The sequence below is a fragment of the Stegostoma tigrinum genome, unplaced genomic scaffold (assembly GCF_030684315.1).
Source record: "Stegostoma tigrinum isolate sSteTig4 unplaced genomic scaffold, sSteTig4.hap1 scaffold_316, whole genome shotgun sequence".
NCBI lineage: Eukaryota > Metazoa > Chordata > Chondrichthyes > Orectolobiformes > Stegostomatidae > Stegostoma > Stegostoma tigrinum.
This window is the reverse complement of record NW_026728244.1, coordinates 48,092-65,834: the sequence shown is the minus strand read 5'-3', so window position 1 is coordinate 65,834 and position 17,743 is coordinate 48,092. Positions and strand designations below refer to the sequence as shown.

The 17,743-nt window shown below is 50.1% G+C and overlaps 1 protein-coding gene across 7 annotated transcripts in view; it reads left to right on the top strand.

Moving 5' to 3' along the window:
* Positions 1-17,743, top strand: part of LOC125450025 (serine/threonine-protein kinase WNK3-like) — a 73,647-nt gene that overhangs the window by 21,802 nt on the left and 34,102 nt on the right. For all 7 annotated transcript variants that reach the window (XM_048525961.2, XM_048525958.2, XM_048525954.2 and 4 more), the window contains 5 exons: positions 8,911-9,083; positions 13,147-13,367; positions 14,869-15,026; positions 16,562-16,650; positions 17,411-17,630. In XM_048525961.2, coding sequence (XP_048381918.2) covers positions 8,911-9,083; positions 13,147-13,367; positions 14,869-15,026; positions 16,562-16,650; positions 17,411-17,630 — 861 coding nt within the window. The remainder of the gene's footprint in view (positions 1-8,910; positions 9,084-13,146; positions 13,368-14,868; positions 15,027-16,561; positions 16,651-17,410; positions 17,631-17,743) is intronic.

Here is a 17,743-nt window from a genome sequence, read left to right as displayed (position 1 = left end):
TCTATCTATATTCCGCTACATTCTCCAACAGTCCCCTTCACTATCTGCTACTTCACCAATCTTAGTGTCATCTGCAAACCTGTTAATCAGACCATCTATACCTTTCTCCACGTCATTTATGTATATCACAAACAACAGTGGTCCTAACACAGATCCCTGTAGAACACGACTGGTCACAGTTTTCCATTTTGAGAAACTCCCTTCCATCAGAAGTCTGTCTCCTGTTGCCTGGCCAGTTCTCTACCCACCTAGCTGGTACACCTTAGACACCATGCGACTTCACTTTCTCCATCACCCTACCATGGGGAACCTTATCGAAAGCCTTACTGAAGTCCATGTATATGACATCTACAGCCCTTTCCTCATCTATCAACTTTGTCACTTCCTGAAAGAGTTCTATCAAGTTGGTAAGAAATTACTTTCCCAGCATAAAACCATGCTGCCTATCACTAATAAGCCCATTTTCTTCTAAATGTACGTAGATCCAATCCCTCAGTATCTTCTATAGCAGCTTCCCCACCACTGTTTGTTCTTTATTTGATGCTCACAGGACTGTACACCACGCATACAACCACAGGCACACTGCCCTATTTCCTCTCTGCCCCCCTGCCCCCACACCAACAGACAGAGACACAGACACACACACGTGATGATCCTGAGACACACTGACAGAGAAATGTAAGCAATGGCCTTGGTAGTATTATTCAGAATTGACTTTACCAAGAACAGTGCCCTCACTGTGACTTGTGCATATACTGCGAGCTGTCAGGAATAGCTGTGTCACAACGACCAGGTCTTTTTTTAAGGAACGTGTCAGTTAAGGAATAAGCGAGGTGACTGGGGAGAATCCCAATGCCTATTGTTGGAATATTCTCATGGGATTCTTTTACCACCTCAGGAGGGCAGTGGTATCTTGGGTATTTGTCGCCTTCAGGGCCTGCATTGGTGGACAGAGTGCTATATTGGCTTTATGCTTTGACATGTTGCCCTTTGGTGAGGTTTGTTCCACTTTTTCGGCTCTATGTTGTTGAAAGGGGAAGATTTGGTTGTCTCAACATTCTATGCTCCAAAGGAAACAACCTGAGCTTATCCAACCTCTCTCCATCCCAGGCAACATCCCAGTGCAATCATATCCTTGCTCTAGAGTCGTGATCAGAACTACACATAGTGCTGTGAATGTCATGACTGATAAAGGCAAGTGTCCTGCATGTTGCCTTAACCACCCCATTAACCTGTTCAGTCACCTTCAGGGATTTGTAGGCAAGTACCTCAAGATCCCTCTGTTTCTTTGAACCTCGTAATGCCCTGCTGTTGACTCCCTGGTCTTCCTTGAACTGTCTTGAAATGCAGTATGTCTCCTTAACTCAGTACACAGAGTTTTAAACAGCCTGGCATCCTCTAGCTGATAAAAATGGTTGTTTTTTTTCCAAACAATTGCTTGAAGGAAGTCCTTAATACCCCTGTGGTTCTGGCTTGCCACAGTTTTTAAGCTTACGATGTACATGTGGTTATCAGTCATTACTTTCAAGTTGCTTGTCTTACATGAATCCCGAATGGGTACAAACATTGTCTGCTGAGCTTCTTGTGAAGTGGTGACATTAATGTACATTTTAAATTCTGATGGCAAAGCACAACACTACAGAAGCTGGAAATCTGAAATAAGTGTAAAATGTGCTGGAAAGTACTTGGGGATAATGGGAACTGCAGATGCTGGAGAATCCAAGATAACAAAATGTGAGGCTGGATGAACACAGCAGGCCAAGCAGCATCTCAGGAGCACGAAAGCTGACGTTTCGGGCCTAGACCCTTCATCAGAGAGGGGGATGGGGAGAGGGTTCTGGAATAAATAGGGAGAGAGGGGGAGGCGGACCGAAGATGGAGAGAAAAGAAGATAGGTGGAGAGAGTATAGGTGGGGAGGTAGGGAGGGGATAGGTCAGTCCAGGGAAGACGGACAGGTCAAGGAGGTGGGATGAGGTTAGTAGGTAGATGGAGGTGCGGCTTGGGGTGGGAGGAAGGGATGGGTGAGAGGAAGAACAGGTTAGGGAGGCAGAGACAGGTTGGACTGGTTTTGGGATGCAGTGGGTGGTTGTGCTCCTGAGATGCTGCTTGGCCTGCTGTGTTCATCCAGCCTCACATTTTGTTATCTAGGAGGGGAAGAGCTGGGCTGGTTGTGTGGTGCAGTGGGGGGAGGGGACGAACTGGGCTGGTTTAGGGATGCGGTGGGGGAAGGGGAGATTTTGAAACTGGTGAAGTCTACATTGATACCATTAGGCTGCAGGGTTCCCAGGCGGAATATGAGTTGCTGTTCCTGCAACCTTCGGGTGGCATCATTGTGGCACTGCAGGAGGCCCATGATGGACATGTCATCTAAAGAATGGGAGGGGGAGTGGAAATGGTTTGCGACTGGGAGGTGCAGTTGTTTATTGCAAACCGAACGGAGGTGTTCTGCAAAGCGGTCCCCAAGCCTCCGCTTGGTTTCCCCAGTGTGGCTCCCTCTACATTGGGGAAACCAAGCGGAGGCTTGGGGACCGCTTTGCAGAACACCTCCGCTCAGTTCGCAACAAACAACTGCACCTCCCAGTCGCAAACCATTTCCACTCCCCCTCCCATTCTTTAGATGACATGTCCATCATGGGCCTCCTGCAGTGCCACAATGATGTCACCCGAAGGTTGCAGGAACAGCAACTCATATTCCGCCTGGGAACCCTGCAGCCTAATGGTATCAATGTAGACTTCACCAGTTTCAAAATCTCCCCTTCCCCCACCGCATCCCTAAACCAGCCCAGTTCGTCCCCTCCCCCCACTGCACCACACAACCAGCCCAGTTCTTCCCCTTCACCCACTGCATCCCAAAACCAGTCCAACCTGTCTCTGCCTCCCTAACCTGTTCTTCCTCTCACCCATCCCTCCCTCCCACCCCTAGCCGTACCCCCATCTACCCACTAACCTCATCCCACCTCCTTGACCTGTCCGTCTTCCCTGGACTGACCTATCCCCTCCCTACCTCCCCACCTATACTCTCTCCACCTATCTTCTTTTCTCTCCATCTTCGGTCCGCCTCCCCCTCTCTCCCTACTTATTCCAGTTCCCTCTCCCCATCCCCCTCTCTGATGAAGGGTCTAGGCCCGAAACGTCAGCTTTCGTGCTCCTGAGATGCTGCTTGGCCTGCTGTGTTCATCCAGCCTCACATTTTGTTATCTTGGAAAGTACTTGGATCTGGCAACATCCGTAGAGTGAGAGAAAGGGTTAATATTTCTGGTCGCTGACCTTTCATCAGACCAATTATCGAATGTGCAGTTGAGTTCATTTGTGTTGAAAACCAGCTGTGGTTTTACATGTGAAGTACGTTTCTAACCCTGTGATATCCTTGACTTTCTGTCTGTGGTGTCGTGACTTTCTATCTGAAACAGTCTGTCACAAGTCAACTTTCCATCCATTGACTCCATCGAGACTACTTGCTGCCTTGGAAAGACTGCCAACATTGTCAAAGACTCTTCCTACCCCAATTATAATCTGTTCCAACCTGATCTGTCAGGCAGAAGATGCAAAAGCTTAAACACACGTACAACATATTCAAGAACATCTTCATCCCCACTACATTCAGAAAATAGATTTGTCTCACAGGTAACCTAGCAGCAGAGAGAAACCCCAGCTTCTAGCTGTAATTGAGAGAGGGAAAAGATAACTTCCACTTTCTCAAAACTCCAGCAGTTTCTGCTCAACTGAAAAGCTTAAAAATGACTAGAAAACCTGGTCTGAGAGAGCTGGCCACACCCATCCAGGCTGCTTCTATTGTTCAAACCACTTTAAAAAAAAAACCAAGTCCTCACAAGCTGTTTTTTGGCTCTCCAACTAGACGGCGTGATACCTCTGTCTTAAAATCTCTCTTTTTAAAACAGAACCTCTAAAGCCCCAGCCTTGTTGCAAGGCATAGATTAACTTCCACAAGGTCGAGTGGTTCAAGATATGACATGGAGGCACCGGTGTTGGACTGGGGTGGGCAAAGTTAAAAGTCATTCGACAGTAGGTTGTGAGAGATAATGGGAACTGCAGATGCTGGAGAATTCCAAGATAACAAAATGTGAGGTTGGATGAACACAGCAGGCCAAGCAGCATCTCTTGAAATGGACATCATTTACAAGCTGGTTGCCTGAGATGGAGACTGAGTGGTCCAGGAAGGTGAGGGATGTGCTGGAGATGGCCCAGGTGAACTGAAGGTTGGGGTGGAAGGTGTTGGTGAAGTGGATGAACTGTTCGAGCTCCTCTGGGGAGCAAAAGGCGGCGCCGATACAGTCATCACTGTACCGGAGGAAGAGGTGGGGTTTGGGGCCTGTGTAGGTGCGGAAGAGGGTCTGTTCCACGTAAACTACAAAGAGGCAGGCATAGCTGGGGCCCATGCGTGTGCCCATGGCCACCCCGTCCCTCTTCCGCACCTACACAGGCTCCAAACCCCACCTCTTCCTCCGGTACATTGCTGACTGTATCGGCGCCGCCTCTTGCTCCCCAGAGGAGCTCGAACAGTTCATCCACTTCACCTTGTAACTGATGTCCATTTCAAGCCCACCGACTCCCACAGCTACCTAGAATACACCTCCTCCCACCCACCCTCCTGCAAAAATTCCATCCCCTATTCCCAATTCCTCCGCCTCCGCCGCATCTGCTCCCACGATAAGACATTCCACTCCCGCACATCCCAGATGTCCAAGTTCTTCAAGGACCACAACTTTTGCCCCACAGTGATCGAGAACGCCCTTGACTGCGTCTCCCGTATTTCCCGCAACACATCCCTCACACCCCGCCCCCGCCACAACCGCCCAAAGAGGATCCCCCTCGTTCTCACACACCACCCTACCAACCTCCGGATACAACGCATCATCCTCCGACACTTCCGCCATCTACAATCCGACCCCACCACCCAAGACATTTTTCCATCCCCACCCCTGTCTGCTTTCCGGAGAGACCACTCTCTCCATGACTCCCTTGTTCGCTCCACACTGCCCTCCAACCCCACCACACCCGGCACCTTCCCCTGCAACCGCAGGGGATGCTACACTTGCCCCCACACCACCTCCCTCACCCCCATTCCAGGCCCCAAGATGTCATTCCACATTAAGCAGAGGTTCACCTGCACATCTGCCAATGTGGTATACTGCATCCACTGTACCCGGTGTGGCTTCCTCTACATTGGGGAAACCAAGCGGAGGCTTGGAGACCGCTTTGCAGAACACCTCCGCTCAGTTCGCAACAAACAACTGCACCTCCCAGTCGCAAACCATTTCCACTCCCCCTCCCATTCTTTAGATGACATGTCCATCATGGGCCTCCTGCAGTGCCACAATGATGCCACCCGAAGGTTGCAGGAACAGCAACTCATATTCCGCCTGGGAACCCTGCAGCCTATTGGTATCAATGTGGACTTCACCAGTTTCAAAATCTCCCCTTCCCCAAGTGCATCCCTAAACCAGCCCAGTTCGCCCCCTCCCCCCACTGCACCACACAACCAGCCCAGTTCTTCCCCTTCACCCACTGCATCCCAAAACCAGTCCAACCTGTCTCTGCCTCCCTAACCTGTTCTTCCTCTCACCCATCCCTCCCTCCCACCCCTAGCCGTACCCCCATCTACCCACTAACCTCATCCCACCTCCTTGACCTGTCCGTCTTCCCTGGACTGACCTATCCCCTCCCTACCTCCCCACCTATACTCTCTCCACCTATCTTCTTTTCTCTCCATCTTCGGTCCGCCTCCCCCTCTCTCCCTACTTATTCCAGTTCCCTCTCCCCATCCCCCTCTCTGATGAAGGGTCTAGGCCCGAAACGTCAGCTTTCGTGCTCCTGAGATGCTGCTTGGCCTGCTGTGTTCATCCAGCCTCACATTTTGTTATCTTGGAAAGTACTTGGATCTGGCAACATCCGTAGAGTGAGAGAAAGGGTTAATATTTCTGGTCGCTGACCTTTCATCAGACCAATTATCGAATGTGCAGTTGAGTTCATTTGTGTTGAAAACCAGCTGTGGTTTTACATGTGAAGTACGTTTCTAACCCTGTGATATCCTTGACTTTCTGTCTGTGGTGTCGTGACTTTCTATCTGAAACAGTCTGTCACAAGTCAACTTTCCATCCATTGACTCCATCGAGACTACTTGCTGCCTTGGAAAGACTGCCAACATTGTCAAAGACTCTTCCTACCCCAATTATAATCTGTTCCAACCTGATCTGTCAGGCAGAAGATGCAAAAGCTTAAACACACGTACAACATATTCAAGAACATCTTCATCCCCACTACATTCAGAAAATAGATTTGTCTCACAGGTAACCTAGCAGCAGAGAGAAACCCCAGCTTCTAGCTGTAATTGAGAGAGGGAAAAGATAACTTCCACTTTCTCAAAACTCCAGCAGTTTCTGCTCAACTGAAAAGCTTAAAAATGACTAGAAAACCTGGTCTGAGAGAGCTGGCCACACCCATCCAGGCTGCTTCTATTGTTCAAACCACTTTAAAAAAAAAACCAAGTCCTCACAAGCTGTTTTTTGGCTCTCCAACTAGACGGCGTGATACCTCTGTCTTAAAATCTCTCTTTTTAAAACAGAACCTCTAAAGCCCCAGCCTTGTTGCAAGGCATAGATTAACTTCCACAAGGTCGAGTGGTTCAAGATATGACATGGAGGCACCGGTGTTGGACTGGGGTGGGCAAAGTTAAAAGTCATTCGACAGTAGGTTGTGAGAGATAATGGGAACTGCAGATGCTGGAGAATTCCAAGATAACAAAATGTGAGGTTGGATGAACACAGCAGGCCAAGCAGCATCTCTTGAAATGGACATCATTTACAAGCTGGTTGCCTGAGATGGAGACTGAGTGGTCCAGGAAGGTGAGGGATGTGCTGGAGATGGCCCAGGTGAACTGAAGGTTGGGGTGGAAGGTGTTGGTGAAGTGGATGAACTGTTCGAGCTCCTCTGGGGAGCAAAAGGCGGCGCCGATACAGTCATCACTGTACCGGAGGAAGAGGTGGGGTTTGGGGCCTGTGTAGGTGCGGAAGAGGGTCTGTTCCACGTAAACTACAAAGAGGCAGGCATAGCTGGGGCCCATGCGTGTGCCCATGGCCACCCCGTCCCTCTTCCGCACCTACACAGGCTCCAAACCCCACCTCTTCCTCCGGTACATTGCTGACTGTATCGGCGCCGCCTCTTGCTCCCCAGAGGAGCTCGAACAGTTCATCCACTTCACCTTGTAACTGATGTCCATTTCAAGCCCACCGACTCCCACAGCTACCTAGAATACACCTCCTCCCACCCACCCTCCTGCAAAAATTCCATCCCCTATTCCCAATTCCTCCGCCTCCGCCGCATCTGCTCCCACGATAAGACATTCCACTCCCGCACATCCCAGATGTCCAAGTTCTTCAAGGACCACAACTTTTGCCCCACAGTGATCGAGAACGCCCTTGACTGCGTCTCCCGTATTTCCCGCAACACATCCCTCACACCCCGCCCCCGCCACAACCGCCCAAAGAGGATCCCCCTCGTTCTCACACACCACCCTACCAACCTCCGGATACAACGCATCATCCTCCGACACTTCCGCCATCTACAATCCGACCCCACCACCCAAGACATTTTTCCATCCCCACCCCTGTCTGCTTTCCGGAGAGACCACTCTCTCCATGACTCCCTTGTTCGCTCCACACTGCCCTCCAACCCCACCACACCCGGCACCTTCCCCTGCAACCGCAGGGGATGCTACACTTGCCCCCACACCACCTCCCTCACCCCCATTCCAGGCCCCAAGATGTCATTCCACATTAAGCAGAGGTTCACCTGCACATCTGCCAATGTGGTATACTGCATCCACTGTACCCGGTGTGGCTTCCTCTACATTGGGGAAACCAAGCGGAGGCTTGGAGACCGCTTTGCAGAACACCTCCGCTCAGTTCGCAACAAACAACTGCACCTCCCAGTCGCAAACCATTTCCACTCCCCCTCCCATTCTTTAGATGACATGTCCATCATGGGCCTCCTGCAGTGCCACAATGATGCCACCCGAAGGTTGCAGGAACAGCAACTCATATTCCGCCTGGGAACCCTGCAGCCTATTGGTATCAATGTGGACTTCACCAGTTTCAAAATCTCCCCTTCCCCAAGTGCATCCCTAAACCAGCCCAGTTCGCCCCCTCCCCCCACTGCACCACACAACCAGCCCAGCTCTTCCCCCCGACCCACTGCATCCCAAAACCAGTCCAACCTGTCTCTGCCTCCCTAACCGGTTCTTCCTCTCACCCATCCCTTCCTCCCACCCCAAGCAGCACCCCCATCTACCTACTAACCTCATCCCACCTCCTTGACCTGTCCGTCTTCCCTGGACTGACCTATCCCCTCCCTACCTCCCCACCTACGCTCTCTCCACCTATCTTCTTTACTCTCCATCTTCGGTCCGCCTCCCCCTCTCTCCCTATTTATTCCAGTTCCCTCTCCCCATCCCCCTCTCTGATGAAGTGTCTAGGCCCGAAACGTCAGCTTTTGTGCTCCTGAGATGACGCGAGGTTGTAGTTTGACATGAGCTTTCGGAGTGGTGCTCCTTTGTCAGATGAAGTAAAGGAGCAGAGATTTGAAAGCTTGTGATTTCAGATAAACCTGTTGGACTGTAACTTGGTTAAAAACTTGGAGGTGCTCTGTCTCTTTCTCTCCCTGTCTCTCTCTTACCTGCGCACACTCCACTCGATCTAAACGGTACCCAGCAGTGATCAGAGGGTAGCAGCTCAGGCCACGTTGGTGTCACCATTTAGCGCATGAACCTTCCCTGATGCTGCAGAAACTTGGTAGCTCGCTAAGACCTTTTTGCAACTGGGTAAACTCCTGGCCCCTTCTCCATCCCTCACTTATAACGAAAAATCTCTCTCTCTCTCTCTTTCTCTGTGCAGGACAGGAAGCTTACCAAAGCCGAGCAGCAGCGATTCAAAGAGGAAGCTGAAATGCTGAAGGGTTTGCAGCACCCGAACATCGTGCGGTTTTACGATTCCTGGGAGTCAACACTGAAAGGGAAGAAATGCATTGTGCTGGTCACAGAGCTGATGACGTCAGGAACCTTAAAGACGTGAGTGAGAGCCCTGCGCCAGCCAGCCTTCCTCTGCTTGGGAGTCCCTGCAGCACTTTGGCTGTGAGCTTTCATTAGTTTTGGATGCTGGTCTGCTGTCGATTCCCTGCTTGAATGCTGCTGGTTCCTAGGTGCTCAAACCCAATGAGGCCCCCCCTCAGCTTAAGTTGGAGGTGGCAGTGGTAACGTCAGTAAGCTAGTCATTCAGGCTGAAGATCTGAGTACAGGGGTTCAAGCTGCATCCCCGCAGACACCTGGTGGAAATAAAACCTACAACTGAAAGCTAGTCTCATTAATAGAAACTCTGAAACTAGCCATTATTGATGGTCACTAAAGCAAACAAACCTGTCTGGTTCATTAATATCCATTTAAGAAAGAAAATCTTGTTTTTTCCTGCCCTGGAATGATGAGATTCAAGGCTGTAGTTACCCTGTCACCCACCCCTAACCCATCCCCATCCCCATCCGTGCTCCCAGTTGAGCAATCCCTTTTGTTTTAGAATTCTCATTTTTTTCACATTCCTCTGTAACCTCAATGTACTCTCTCTATCTCCAGCCCCTACAATCCCCCCCATCTCTGTCCCCTCCTCCAGTCCCCCCCACCCCCTCCCTATCTGTCCCCCCCACCCCCTCCCTATCTCTGTCACCTCCTCCAGTCCCCTACACCCCCCACCCTATCTCTGTCCCCATCTCCAGTCCCTACTGCCCCTTCCTACCTCTGTCACCTCTGTGCTCTTTCCTTTAAAATTACCATCCTCGTTTTCAAATCCCTTCAATCCACCAGCCCTCCATGACTGTCCAGTCTTTTTCAGCCCCCAGAGATATCAGTATTCCTCTCATATTTGTTATATTGAGTATCTTTCATTTTAATTGCCCTGGCATAGATGACCATACTTCCACTTTGTCTGGGGCCTACAGTCCTCTAAGTCTCTGGGTTTTACTCATGCTATCAGCTCTATGGGCGTACCTGTATAGCATTCATTTGTTTTTGCTTGTTCTGTGGGGTGGGCGTCTCTGGCAAGTATTGCTCCATCCCTAACTGCCTCTTTCAGCTGTTGAACCAGTTCAGAGGGCAGTTAAAAGCCAATTACATCACCGTGGGTCCAGAGTTACATTGGCCAGGCAAGGTAAAGATGGTGGATTATCACTGAAGATCGAAGTGACCCAGATGGGTTTTCTCATTGAGCTATAAGGGCAGTATGGTTGCTCAGTGATTAGCCCTGCTGCCTCACAGCACCAGGGACCTGTGTTTGATTCCAGCCACGTGTGACTGTGCAAACTGTGAATTTCCTTCGGGTACTCTGGTTTCCTCCCACAGTGCATAGATGTGCAGGTTAGGGTGGATTGGCCATGCTAGATTGCCTCATACTGTTCAAGGATGTGCAGGCTGGGTGGATTGACCATGTTAAATTGCGCCATATTGTTCAAAGATGTGCAGTTTAGATGGATTAGCCATGAGAAATGCAAGGATGGGGTCGGACTGGTGAGATCTTCTTCAGAGGGCCAGTGTGGACTCAATGGGCCAAATGGCCTGGTTCCACACTAGGATTCTATATTTGTCGTCACAGTCGGACTCCCTGAGGCGAGCTCCGGGCTTCAACTTCTATGAATTATGTTTAAATTCCGCTTTGGTATGAGTTGATCCTTTCCAGGTGCCAGGGCTCTCTGGAATAATAATCCAGTGACACTTACTGGCATGATGTGAAACTTCTGTGTGAACAGACGTGTTCCCAGCTTTCAGTTTCCTTCTGAAGTGTAATTTGGGGGCCTCATTACTGTCATCTTCACTCAGTTTCGAGTTTATGAATCACAGTTGCGAAATTTATGTGAGCTTTATTGCAACAGATGTGTTCTTTTTCCCCCCTCTCAAAACAAACAAAAATTCGTGGTATTGCAGTCCACTATCTGACAGAAATTGCAACTTCTCTTCCGGCCTTTGGAGATGAGGCTGTAGATAACTAGTGATGGGCCTAAATCGCATGTTGGCAGGCAACCAAGTATTTGAAAATATGCATGAAAAATCCAGTAATCTCGGTGCAGCAATCTCACAAGGGTGATTTTAAGGATTGGCGTTAACTTGTCAGACTTCAGGCTGCAAGTCAGAAATAGCTCTTGACTTGGCATCACATTTTGCTTTAATCTGCTGCTGCCTGGAAAGTCTAGTGCTGGCTTTTTATTTCTAATGGAGGGGGAGTTGAGAAAGAGAGGAGTGGGGTGGAGGAGTAAGTACGGGGGGAGAACAGTGTCCCAGTCAGAGGTCTGTTTGAGTTCAGATGCCTTTATAAACCCTCAGGAGTGAGCTGCTTCCGTCTGCTTGCACGCCTGTCAATGAATATAGCTCTTGTGGCCTCGTTTACACCTTCATCCGGAGCCTTTTCCCACCACACCACCCCTAAGTGACTGGTTTGATGCATAGGCACTGGCTGGGATTTTGTAATCTCTCACTTGCGACTGAGCCTGTGCTTAATTTCGGGAGTCTACTCGAAGATTGCATCCCAGAATGGTGCCCCACAGAAGTAGTCAAATGTGGCCTGTGGTATGTGTAGACTGGGTTTCTCCAATAATATCAGCTCTTCTATCACTGCCACTATGTCGCATTCCTGGAACTCCTTCCCTGACAGTGCTGTGAGTGTCCGTACACAGCATGGACTACAACAGTCCGCAAGAACATTACAAAATAGGAGCTGGCGTTGGTTCACTTGGCCCCTCAAGCTTATCCTCCCACTCAACAAGACCATGACTCTCCTACCCTTAACTCGTCTTTCATGCCTGCAGTTCCTCAGCTTTCCTACTCATTTGCACTGACTGAAACCAAGATGACCAAATCCTTTCTGTCCCATTCCAAGTTCCTCTCCAACCTGTAGGAGATGCACTGTACCTTGGTGACAGGACAGTAACACAGCCTTCGGGTCACTGACTCCCTCTGCTGCAGAGAAAAGTATCTATCCCACCCACTAACCTTGCTATCCTTTTAATTACTACTACTTTTCTCTTTTCTCCTCACTACCTAGTGCAGAAAGAGGCCATTCAGCCTATCCAGTCAGCACTAACCCTCCGAAGAGCATCCCACCCTATCCCTGTAGTACTGCAGTTACCACGGCCAATCCCACCCTAACCCGCACATCCCTGGGCGCCATGGGACAATTTAGCACGGCCAGTCCACCCTACCGTACACATCTTTGGTCTATGGGATGAAACCAGAGACCCAAGTGGAAGCTGGGAGAATGTGCAAACTCCACACAGAGCATAGTTTGAAGCTGGAATCTAGCACGGGGCCTAGGTGCCATGAGGCAGCAGTGCTAACCACTGTGCCACCGTGCAGCAAGTGAATGACGCTGTGGACCACGGTGGGGTTTATTCACTCTTCCTCTTTTCATACTGTCCACCACCACCACCACCAGGACCACCTCAAGGATGAGTGGGAATGGGAAACAAATGGCGATGCGCACATCCTGTGAACAGATTTAGAACAGTGTCCCCGATTGGTGATTGGCTGTCATGGCTCTGGACACCTCTAACTCTGAACTCCTGGCCAATGTCCCAGCGTCGCCCTCTGCTCCACAGGGAGCAATTGCAACCCGAAGCAAAAATGTTTCTAGCAGCAGGTAATCGGAGGGCCACAACTTTAAGATCAAGAGAGCAAAGAACTAGATGGTAACGGACGGGGAAGCATTCATTTTTTGAGCAGTTGAGATCTACAATGCCTTGCCTGAAAGAGCAGTGGGGCAGTATTCAACAGGAACTTTGTCGAAGTAGAGGGGGGAGGCAGTCTGATAAATACATGGGGGGGGGGGCGCAAAAAAATCAACTGCAGCAGAACTGGGAAAGAACTGGGTAGTGCGGCTCATTGCACGGCTCCTTCAAAGAGCTGGCATTGGAACAATGGGCCGAAAAGCCTTCTCCTACCTTGGCACCACTGTTAAAACCTGTTGATCCCGACACATACTCTACTTTGCTCATGCGCAGGAAAAGGCACGTTCACAGATAGGTGGACAGGTGGGTTATAGGCTGGTCTGGCCATGTGCCTTCTGACTGATGTGATCTGTCTGCTCCTCCTCCTAAAGATACTTGAAGCGGTTCAAGGTGATGAAGCCGAAGGTGTTGCGCAGCTGGTGCCGGCAGATCCTGAAGGGCTTGCACTTCCTCCATACCCGCACACCGCCCATCGTCCATCGGGATCTGAAGTGCGACAATATCTTTATCACTGGACCCACCGGATCAGTTAAGATCGGCGATCTGGGCCTCGCTACCTTAATGCGCACGTCCTTTGCCAAAAGTGTTATTGGTAAGTTTTGCTTTCGGTCTTTTATCGTTTCAAACTCCCCCCCCCAGTTGTAATCGATACTGTTACAGACATAGATAGCAGGAACTGCAGATACTGGAGAATCTGAGATAACAAGGTGTAGGGCTGGATGAAAATTTTCTGAAGTATGGCCTAGGCCCAAAATGTCGGCCTTCCTGCTCCTCTGATGCTGCTTGGCCTACTGTGTTCATCCAGCTCTGCACCTTGTTATCTCTGTTACGGACATAGTTGGGTGTGTGCTCAAACGTTAACAGTCACCCACTTGCCAAAGTGAGGAGATGCTGTTGTAGCAGGGAGCACGGCAGGCAGTATGAAAGTGGAGCCGCAGGTAGACAGGGTGTTTGGTACGCTTGCCTTTATTGGTCAGTGTGTTGAGTGTAGGAGTTGAAAGGTCATGTTGCGACTGTACAGGATGTTGGTTAGGCCACTTTTGGAATGCTGTGTTCAGTTCTGGTCTCCCTGCTCTAGGAACGATGTTGCTGAACTTGAAAGGGTTCAGAGAAGACTGACAAGGATGTTACAGGGATTGGAGGGTTTGAGCAATAGGGAAACTCTGAATAGGCTGGGTCTATTTTCCCTGGAACATTGGAGGCTTTACAGAAGTTTATAAAATCTTGAGAGGCATGGTTAGGATCCATAGTCAAGGTCCTTTCCCTGAGGTAGGGGAGTCCTAGACAAGGGGATATAGGTTTAAGGTGAAAGGGGAAAAATTTAAAAGGGACCTAAGGGGCAACTTTAGCACACAGAGGGTGGTGCATGTATGGAATGAGCTGCCAGAGTAAGTGGTGGAGGCTGGTACAGTTACAACATTTAAAAGGCATCTGCATGGGTATATGATTAGGAAGGGTTTAAGAGGGATATGAACCACTGTGGCAAATGGAACTAGATGAATTTAGGATATCTAGTTAGCATGGACAAGTTGGATGAAGGAGTCTGTTTCCGTGCTGTACAACTCTCTGACTTTGTGCTCAGCGAGCTTCCCAGGATCAGCCATCTGCTTTCAGTGTTGCCCAAGGGATGAGTAGCAGTGCCGGGGGGGGGAAGAGCTGCTCCTCTTCAAACTAGTGCCGTGCCTTTTATTCCTCCTGGGGGAGCAGAAACAGAAATGGCTGGTAAAGCCCTGCAGGTCTGGTGGCATGTGTGGAGAGTTGATGTTTTGGAGTCTGGCGACCCTAATTCACACTGGACTTCTCCAGACTATCTTGGTCTGAGAGAGGGCCACTTCCAGTTGTGCAGCGCTCTCTTGTTACAGAATTAGATGGGTTGGCCTGGTTTCCACTCTCGGGCCTCCTTACTGACTGCTGTATCTCCTGAGTTGCTGGCCCATGGTTCTGGGGCTCCCAATCCGGGACTCTCTGGTCTTTAGCTGCTTCCTCACTTAGTCAGAGCTAAGGTACCTGTTGCAGGGACACAGGGAGAGGAGGGTAACAGTGGGCTGTCAGTTTCCTTTGCAGCTCACCTATCACTGGTTTATCCACATTAGGCACTCCAGAGTTCATGGCCCCGGAGATGTACGAGGAACACTACGATGAGTCGGTTGATGTTTACGCCTTTGGAATGTGCATGCTGGAGATGGCTACCTCTGAATACCCTTACTCAGAGTGCCAGAACCCTGCCCAGATCTATCGCAAAGTCACCAGCGTGAGTGCGTTCGCTCTGTTTCGGTGCTTTCTCTGTTTCTGTGACACCCACCAAACCCACCCACCACCCCCCCACCCCCGCAGCAGCAGCAACACAAGGAATGCTGTCCCACCTCTTGGTGGGCTGGTGGCTCCTCACCGGTCAGTGGGGAGAGGAAACCATTGTTAGGGATCAGACCACACCCCCTCCAAATATTTTAGGAAGATAGCCTAGACCCTAATGTTTTCTTATTTTCTAGGGAGATGGGAAGTGCTATGTTCTAGATGCAGTGTGACTAGTCATACTACGTGAAATTAAGCGAAGCACAGTTTAATTTAACCACTATACTTAAAATGCAAACATAACTTAACCGAATAATAGATACCGTAACTATTACAAATGAACAGTCCCAAAGTAATAAAATCCCATGAACACACCCCTTAGCAAAAAGGCAAATTTAGACACAGATTCTTAAATGCAGTTCTCAAATCCAGGAGGAGAAAAACATAGAGAAAATTCAGAGAGAATAGTGGCTAGGTGACATTCACTAAAGCTTCTGACTCTTTTGAGACCCCAAAAGCTGCTTATGCTACTGGAAAAAAACCAAAACTCAGAAACCCTGATCTGTGATAGCTAGCCACACCCATTCAGACTGTTTTAAAAAAAAACCGGGGCATCCCAAACCATTGGTTCTGGTATACTGCTTCGTGCCTCCGCCTTACAACGTCTCTCCAAACAAAAAAAACAGAACAAAATAACTTGTTAAAATCTCACCATGGCTTGGCTTAAAGAGCTGCCGTTCCCTTCCCATCATTTTGTTTTCACATCCCTTTGAGATGCTGAGGTAGAGCTGACATTGGGATTTTCCGCAATGCCCTCTTGAAACGACAATGGCGAAACTGTACCCAGGGTGGAGGGGCGAACTCCGTGCCGCTCAGAGTTAACACAGTCTGCAAATTGCCTAAGATATGGGGGGGGGGCTCCCATTTAAGACGGCCTGAGGGAGATGTTTTCCCTCTGAGGGTGGCAGTTCTGGAGCTGTCTCCCTCAGAGAGCGGCAGGGTCCTCATCATTAAATATATTTGGGGGTGAGGTCGACGGATTCACAACAGGCAGTTTGTACCGTGCACGACAGTAGAGTCAAGACAGAGAGTGTCACATCCCTGCCCCTCGCTGAACCCTGAGCATTCTTTGCTTTCACGTAACCCCATTCCTTGGGTGCCAGAGAGCAGGCTGAAAGGGGCTGAATGGGCAACTCTTGCTCTGAATTCAGTTGTTTCCTACTGCAAGTGAGAGGCTGCCATTCAGCTGTTGGGGGGCAGGAGCTGCTGCTGCAGCAGGGGATAGCACCTTTTACCAGTCCACTGAAGGGACTGACTGGAGCCCCGCTGTGCCCTCTGCTCGTAACTCCAGCCTGTTTGAGTGTCTTTTGTTTCCTCCAAGTGTTGGGGAGTAGGTCGGGGCGGGGGGGGGGGGGTGTTGGTGGGGTAAGACTTTTGTTGAATGTTGATGTGTCCCCTTGATCACCTGGTTTGGTGTGTCCTGTCCTTCCCCAGGGCATCAAGCCAGCGAGCTTCAGCAAAGTCAGTGACCCCGAAATCAAAGAAATTATCGAAGGATGTATCCGGCAGAACAAGACGGAAAGGTAGGTGTGCACAGTATCCTTCAGGTAGTTCACCCTCACAGCAACAACTACTTCTCCCCCACCCCCGCCAACTTCCCTTTTCGTGCTTTCTCATGCTCACCTTCCCGTTTACCCCTCACCCCCCCCCCCCCATCTCCCTCCCCACCAACCCCTGTTTCCCTCCCCACCTTTCCTTGCCCTCCCACTAACTCCCCACCACCCCTTCCACTCCCCATGTCTCAAACTGCAGAATGTGAGGGGCTGGCGGGGACAAGGTGGCCAAGATGACACAACCTCCCATCAGTCTGTTATGATCCCAGCTCCCACAAGATCTGTTGAAAATGGTAAAGGCTCACTTTTGCAAGAGGCTGCTAGTGTACTTCCAACTCAGTACAGTCCATTAATTGAGAAAGGAAACACACTGAGCTACATTACCCAAGTCAGGTGAAGATTGGTCATGCTGCAGTTCTGTCCTCCCTCTGGTTGGTGGCGCTACCCACCATGGGTAGAGAGGCATTTCCCTGCTTCAGACGTCAGTGTGGCGTATTGAGATTGAGAATGAGTAAAGTTTGAAGGGGAGTAATTTAGAGAAGGATCCCCCTGAGTTTGCACTTGAGCTGCGTTTTCCCAAGGAGCGAGAGATGAAGCTTGAGCTAATTTTCAGGCAAGAGAGTAGATGACAGGTGGCAAAGTGGAGTTGGAGCCCAAGGTCAGGAAGGAAGAAGGAAGCTCATTGAGCTGCCTCCAGGTTCTGATGTTCCTGTGTTCTCCCCTCCCACAGGCTGGCCATCAAAGACCTGCTGAGCTATGCCTTCTTTGCCGAGGACACCGGCCTGCGGATTGAGCTGGCCAAGGAGGATAGTGGGCAGGACACCTCGCTGGCCCTGCGGATCTGGGTGGAGGACCCCAAGAAGCTGAAGGGCAAGCACAAGGATAATGAGGCCATTGAGTTCAGCTTCGACCTGGAGCGGGACACCCCTGAGGAGGTGGCACAGGAAATGGCAAGTGTTTAATGGAGCCTCACGCCCTGTCTTGTGCATCTTGTACCTTGTGACTCTGTGCCCCTCTCCTCCTGTGCAGTCTGTGCTGTTTTCTGAACTAATGTAAACAAAAT